Source organism: Teleopsis dalmanni, chromosome 1 (genome assembly GCF_002237135.1).
Source record: "Teleopsis dalmanni isolate 2A chromosome 1, ASM223713v2, whole genome shotgun sequence".
NCBI classification, from domain to species: Eukaryota; Metazoa; Arthropoda; class Insecta; order Diptera; family Diopsidae; genus Teleopsis; species Teleopsis dalmanni.
Genome location: NC_051846.1, coordinates 210,829,249 through 210,837,239, shown reverse-complemented (window position 1 = coordinate 210,837,239; position 7,991 = coordinate 210,829,249). Strand labels below are relative to the sequence as shown.

Here is a 7,991-nt window from a genome sequence, read left to right as displayed (position 1 = left end):
CAAATATAGTGCAGTATTTGCTACATCGGTTAGAATAAAATGAGATTGCACTATATAACGAATATACTGAGCTTTACCCTATTTTCACTTGTAATCAACGTTCTTTTAAGCTTTACTCTTCTATCGAAATGGCCCCAGATCCTAGGGTCTGAGTGACCATTATCTCAAGTGCGGAGATAACCACCTATTGTGTATTAGTGGAATCTAAGAGATATAAGTATGGAGTATATATGATTAAAATATCGCATTATCATATCAAAAATCAACCATACCTGGTTCTAATTTTTGACTTTGAAACTGTTAATATATTTTTCTTATTTACGTATTAGAACTATTCTAGGAAAAGTCCAATATATTATTTATAGCATTATAAAAAGTCAATCGAAAGTATGGGAAGTATAAAATACCTGATAAGCTTTTATTCATTCAATGGCACAAGTTTTTCCATTATATTTATCTTTATGGCTAACCATAAAAATATTTATAAAGCCAGTATACATAAGTCTTTTTTGATTTACGGATTCTAATATTATATTAAACAATGGTTTCAATAGCAATTAAGTGTTTTAAAATTTGGTAATAATAAGACATTTATATTTGTACCAATATTTGTACCGATTCGATAACTTCTGTATTGAACTCACTTAAACTTGAGAAACTAAAATCCAGCTCTTTAAAATATATAGTAATTGCAATTATTATAGTATAAAAACCCTATTAAATCTAAATTTTAAATCAATGTCTTGCACGGACTTCAGAGTGAATCAGCTCTACTATCAAACTAATGAGAGTGTTAAGTAACTTTATTACGATGTTGTTGTAGAGAGGGAATATGCTGTTCACGCATGATTCCTTTAACTTCTAGAACAAATACTATTATGGTAAGCCCAAATCTAAGGTATATAGTACATAAGATACGGTATATAGTACATAAGATATGGTAAGATATTCCCACCAACTTTTGTTGAGGCCGCCAGGGCTACATCCACGTTATCGTTGGATATATTCCATAACATGTAGAACTATCTGCCATCACTTATACCTAATGATGTTCCAGTTTTCCGAGAAATAATAAGCTTAATAAGACATTGAACTGCCGGCTTTTGTTTACGTACCAAACACTTCATTTCAACTTCTACGAATGTTTGCAGACTTTTGATTTTACATCTATATTGGCAATACTATAAGGCCTTATTTTTAAAAACCCTACAGATCAATAATAGATTTATTTATTATACATATGTTTATTTTCATTGATAGATTGGTTTGTAATAAAAAGTTTGTGATAATAGTTGTCATCGCTGCTATTTTGGTAGCCGCACTAACATTAGGTCTGGTATTTGGTCTAAAGAGCAAGAATAAAGAAGGACTAATTGTAGCTGCAGTTGTGTCAAATGGCAGAGGCTGTGCAGAAGTTGGCAGGTATGTGACTGAAAAAAAATGTATGCATATATACAAAAAATGAATATAAAAATTAAAATGAATGTAGTCATATGCTCGATGATGGTGGCTCGGCAGTGGATGCAGCCATAGCGACGCTACTCTGTGAAGGTGCATTGTTACCACATAGCATGGGAATTGGTGGTGGTTTCGTAGCAACGGTCTATCAAAAATCTTCCAGAAAAATTGAGACATTAATAGCTCGAGAATCTGCACCTGCAGCCGCACATAAGGATATGTTTTTAGGACAAACTGCTGTTACAGGTATGTTTCGTACCATAACTTCTGATAACTAATATATATATGTCTAATATATGTCTGATATGAGGAACGAGCGATATTCTGATTAGATATACTAATTGTCTCCTATTAGATTATAGTCCCAGTGCGGAAATGATCTATCTATCTATTATATATTCAGAAATTTATATTTCAAACCATTAAAGCTAAGAGAACCCTAGGTTTTGCATGTTTCGCAATAGTCGTTTAGTTATGCCGACACAACAACAACAGCTGTCCACAGCGAAATAAATACTATTAACTTTTTTCACACATTATTAAGTTATCTTAATTTGTTTTTAATGGCACATTTCTTATTATTACGAAATACAATCAACTTCAAAAATATTTTATCTTGCATCTTTATTATTTTACACATTAATGTTTATAACTTATTATTAACTAAAATAGCTCAGTTTTATGATACCCAATTTCTGAAATGATTAGCTTAATTTGTATAATGCGCCTTTAACATAATAAGTGCGATTATTAAATTAATTATATTTTTGTTCTAAGGGGCGCGTGCTGGCGCTGTGCCCGGTGAACTGCTGGGCTACTGGGAACTGCATAAGAAATATGGTCGCTTGCCATGGAAGACACTATTCCAACCAACAATAAAACTATGCTTAGAAGGACACTACGTTTCTAAATATCTAGCAGCTGCACTAGCATCAAAAGAAACAGAAATACGAAATGAACCCTCAATGTCCGAAATATTCGTGAAGCCAGATGGTTCATTGTACGTAGAAGGTGATACCATGAAGCGTACAAAACTTGGCGAGACCTTAAACACCATTGCTAATGATGGCGTGGGTACAATGTATGATGGAGGTGAAATTGGTAAAATGTTTGCGGAGGATATCCAAGAATTAGGTGGTATTATAACAGAAGACGATTTGAAAAATTACAAGTAAGTTACACTCATAAATAATAATATTTAGGAACTTAATAACGAATTATTTGTTGATACTCTTTCTCTCCACTCTCTCACTCTCTACATTGTATCTTTTAATATTATATACCTTGAAATTTCATAAATATCAGAAAAATGAAAAGTTCTAACTCTCTCCCTCTTTCATACTTTCAAAAGAAATATACGAGACAATAGATTTTATTATAAACTATAGAAAACTATAGGAAAAATAGAATCTTAAACTTCAAAATAACCATAAGAAAAAAGTTGCATAGGTTTTTTTTCTTCTTTCTTTTCAAAATCTTTCTCTTCTTTTAGAGATATGTTTAGTAAATCTCAAAAAATTTCTTCACCACCTTACAATCACAGCTTAAAACTATAGTAAACATGTAGTTTCCACTGCGGGTAATTTTACTCTCTGAAACCACTACCTTACCACTATTAAGTGTTGCTTATTACAGCTCTTATTCACCTCCGATTATTATTGGAGAAAAATGGTAAACCTCCAATGAGTTCACCATTCAACAAAGCTGTTGGAACGACATAACATCATCAATTTTAGACACATTAGTAGAATTGTTTCGATTTTTACTCTCTTTACTATCAAAAATTTATATGTTGAATAACCTCAAATGTTCTCACAACGTCAATGTAAAATAATGGAATTTTTAAATAATTAAGTTATTATTTTTCAAAAAATAAAATAAAATGTGTTTTTTTCCAGTGTATCCAAATAAATAATATACTAAATTACTAAACTAATTTGTTTTTCAGAGTTAGCTGGGAAGATACTCACCATGTGGTAGCAAATATAACTGGTGGCTATACATTATACACAACTCCACTACCATCCAGTGGTCCATTAATTGCTTTTATGCTTAATGTGCTCAGTGAACGTTATACAGAAGACCATGATATTTACTGGCAACGTGTGATCGAAACGTTCAAGCATGCCTATGGGCAAAGGTCCAATTTGGGTGATTTACAGAACGAATCGGAAATGAGTCAGACAATAAACGAAACCTTGATTAATTTATTAAGTCACGATTTCGCTGCAGAAATTCGTTCTCTAATTTTGGATGACAAAACTTTTAATGATTATGCATACTACGGTGCGAACTTCACAGTAGAGGAAGATCATGGCACTGCAAATATGGCTGTCTTAGCGCCAAACGGTGATGCAGTAACTATAACGAGTACTGTTAATAACTAGTAAATAACTTCAAATACTAAATAATTTTATAAATTAACCGAACAATTTTTACAGTTTTGGTTCAAAAGTAGCTTCAAAACGTACTGGTATAATTTTGAATGATGAAATGGATGATTTCTCTACACCGGGCGTAATAAATAGTTTTGGTGTTCCGGCATCTCCAGCAAATTACATTAAGCCCGGTAAACGACCTATGTCATCTATGTGTCCAGCTATTGTACTGGATAAAAATGGTAATGTGCGTATGCTGGTTGGTGCAGCTGGTGGCACTAAAATTACCACATCTGTCGTATCGGTAAGATAAAAATCTTAGTAAGGTTCATAACTTCACTGCTCTACTCTTACTTATATTTTTTAGGCTATCATTAAATATCTTATCTTCAATGATACATTGTCTGAAGCTATAGATGGCGGACGTATACATCATCAACTGGCTCCAATGGTTATAGATACTGAATCTAAAGTACCTCAAAGTGTACAAAACTACTTACGAAAAGTGGGCCACGACTTAAATGTTTTAGGAGCTGGAACTGGCTTTGCTGCTGTAACAGCAATAGGCGTACGCGATGGTATACCTGAACCCTTCTATGATCACAGACGTGTGGGTAGTAAAGTGCAGTTACAAGCAAAGAATAAAATGCAACATTAGAAATAGGAACAAAACTAACTTTCTCAAAAAGTGCTTGTTTAAGTCATTGTAAACTTCTATCTCAGGACTTCTGTAATAGTAATTATTGCTATATCAATTTAAGAATAATTCTACCTTCATGTAAATATATTAAATTCTATAGTTATTTTAGTCTTTGTTATCTAATGTTTCATCTAATGTTGTTTAAAGCAGTGAGATATGTATATATTTAGTTATTATTGCAATATATAATTATTGTCACCAGATAAGATAAATAATTTATCCCAAATTGTAATATAGATAATTTAAGAGTAATTTAAAAGGCCATATAATTGCCATTTAAGCCACAAACATTCCATGATATTTAGGAGAGATAATGTGGTATATTTTATATCTACACATAAAATTTTATATATATGTACATTTAGTTATATATGTTTTATACCATAGTACCTTAAATAAATTTTTTATTATTATTTTAAAAACATTTATTTTCTTTATTAACAAATTAAATTAATTGAAATAATTGCAAGTTACTTTCAGCATTACTAGAATAGATAATTACTAGTTTATTATTTTTTTTTTCTACTAGTGCTACTTAAACTCGTTATAAAATTATTACCAGTTTTAGTTTTTTTTTTACCATTGAAAAATGCTTGTGGTGATTTGCTACATATGAGCTATATGCATATGAGCTATATGATGGTTGTATGCAATTGTGATAAAGGTATATAGATTTGAATCGTAATATTTATAATTAATAACACATTATTATCTGATTGATTAAAATAATCATTTTTATTTATTATAATTACTAAAGAAAGAAATCGAGCGATAGGTGCCAAGGCTTATAGCTGAACTATTACAATTGACTAACTTGCAGATTTTGACACATTTTTATATAATGTATTATAATAAATTATGTTTTCCTTATATTCTGGTAGGTAAAATTTGTTGAGCAAGTGTCAAGTAAGGCAATTATTAAGTATATGGTGTATGAATAATGGGCTTTTGCAAAGATGAGAATGAGAGATTGCCACTCAAAAGAAGCTTATGGGAAAGTTTTCCAAGTTCCACTCACAATCGAATAAAAATTTGACATAGTGGATGTGTGCATGATTGTAGATATATTATTTTATATGTGCTTTAACAATTTAACAGAGTCAAATAAAATACAACTAACTGATCGAGTTGACTAGTGGTGAATACTAATCAATGACAATAAATATCTAATGATAGAGCTAAAATTAATTTCTGTACATATATAAATTAAAGAGGAGTTAATAGTCTCAATGCAAGAAATATCTGCATTCTTAATGAAATCATAATATGTATTTATCTTCACATGAACCACTAATATTTTTATTCATATATATATATATTTAATTATAATACCTTATATTTCATGATACAGATAGAACCAACATAATTTATGATAATAAATTTAAACTTTTATTCAGTTTGTATTATTCAGTTCATATATATATTAAGTCATTAAAAATCGCTGCGCTTCAAATTCCCCACAGCATGTTGAGGTACGAGTGTCATTGCTTTATACGTACGTCAATATTTTAAATTATACAAATGCAACCCTGAAAAGTGCATTTTTTTTCTTGTTTTTTTTTCTTCTTTTGATAACAAAACAAACAAACAAGTCATAAACTGTTGATGCTGATAAGAAGTAAAGAACTTTGCTTTTTAATTTCAAAAAATTACTTCAGAGACCAGAAAAATTTAAAACATATCTCAAAGATGGTTAATCCTGTACTCATAGTACACGGTGGCGCTGGTGACATTAGTGATGACCGTGTTCTCGGCAAACTAAAAGGTATGAAAATTGCGCTGCGTTTAGCGATGCCTCAACTATTGAAAGAGGCAGCATCGCCTAGTACAAATGCTCTTGACGCAGTAGAAGCGGCCGTACGAGCATTGGAAGCGGATGAGAACTTCAATGCCGGTTTTGGGTCATGTCTCAATATTGAAGGTAATGTAGAACTAGAGGCGAGCATAATGGAAGGCAGTAAATTACGTGCAGGTTGCGTTACATTGCTGCATGATTTATTGCATCCAATATCGGTGGCACGATGTGTAATGGAAAAAAGTGGTCATACTTTTCTCGGTGGTGAAAGCGCACAAATATTTGCCAAAAAACATGGTTTCAATGAAGTTTTGTCGGGCACTTTGGTTACACCACAAGCACGTTTAGCGTTAGCTGAATTTAAAAAATTAAGCAAAACTGATGAAAATTTAGCAAACGCACCAACAGAATTACCCGTAGTCAATGAGTTGAATACATTTGGAGAGCCTGGCACAGTAGGTGCTGTTGCGATTGATAGCGAAGGAAATATAGCAGCAGCCACGTCGACTGGTGGAATTACAGGTAAAGTAGCGGGACGTATTGGTGATACACCGCTATTGGGTTGTGGTACATATGCCGATAGTTTATATGGAGGTGTTTCAACAACTGGCTACGGTGAAGCTATAATGCGTTTTAATTTAGCTCAAAGAATCATACAGAAAATAGAATTACAAGGGAAGAGCGCACAGGAAGCTACATCAGAAGTGTTAAGCGATATGAAAAAGCGAGTACTTGGTGGCTGTGGAGCTATTACTATCGATGCTAAAGGTAATGTTGGCATAGATTGGAATTCAAAGCGCATGGGTTGGGCGTATGTGCGCGACGGTAGTATGCATTATGGAATTAATCATGGTGAAGTTCTTACAGAGCCATTCATTTAAGTATGAATTTAAATATTATTTAGATATTTTAAGTTTTTATATCAACATTTTTTGTATAAAGTATAAAGCAAAGTATATCTTTTGATAAAAAAAACATTAACAAAAATGTAATATTTACATGTAAAATTTGAAAATGACAAAGCAAGTATTTTATTTACGGTATAAGAGTTACTATATTACTACACTGTAATATATTATTATTTAATATTGGTACTATATTCAGCCTTAGTATCATTACTTAGTCTTCCATAAAGCAGCTACTGTGCCGTACCTAACTAAAGTATGGCAGTGAGATTAATACTTAGGGTTACTTTAACAGTTACGCTAAGTAATTCTTAAATGTTCGATCTAGGACATTAAAAAATCACTCAGAATTTAAATAAATATCATTTTTGTGACAACGGCATCGTAGCGTACGTTACGTGTCTGTTTTGTAAGACGGATTACCACTGGTATTTACATTACACATCGTGCTATTGTATATATGATATTGTGTGAACTAAAAAGTAGAAAATTTTTTAATTTACATATATATGAATAATAAAATAAAAATGGTTTCATACTCTAAATAAATGCGTTTAGAAATATATAGGGAAAATAGTTGTTAAACTGCACAAATCCATTATCCTTAGCGTCGTATTCTATTAATTGGCAAGCAGATTTAATCACAGAACTAGATGAAGATATTTGTACAAATATGATAATTTTAAATTTTATTCGTATTATTATTTTTATATATTTTATGTTTATTTTGGTGTTAAATTTGTATTTATTTATTT

The 7,991-nt window shown here is 31.4% G+C and overlaps 2 protein-coding genes across 2 annotated transcripts; both read left to right on the top strand.

Moving 5' to 3' along the window:
- Positions 1 to 1,261: 1,261 nt before the first annotated feature.
- LOC119671732 (glutathione hydrolase 1 proenzyme-like) lies at positions 1,262 to 4,901 on the top strand (the record flags this gene model as incomplete). The annotated part of the gene is given in 6 exon segments (XM_038082492.1): positions 1,262 to 1,422; positions 1,490 to 1,704; positions 2,236 to 2,629; positions 3,407 to 3,844; positions 3,900 to 4,140; positions 4,204 to 4,901. Coding segments are annotated over 6 exon segments (1,740 nt in total), but the record flags the coding sequence as incomplete, so codon positions are not given.
- Positions 4,902 to 6,075: 1,174 nt separating this feature from the next.
- LOC119671730 (probable isoaspartyl peptidase/L-asparaginase GA20639) lies at positions 6,076 to 7,279 on the top strand. The gene has a single exon (XM_038082491.1). The coding sequence runs from the start codon at positions 6,142 to 6,144 to the stop codon at positions 7,210 to 7,212; it is 1,071 nt and encodes a 356-aa protein (XP_037938419.1). The 5' UTR covers positions 6,076 to 6,141; the 3' UTR covers positions 7,213 to 7,279.
- The last annotated feature ends 712 nt before the right edge of the window (positions 7,280 to 7,991 follow it).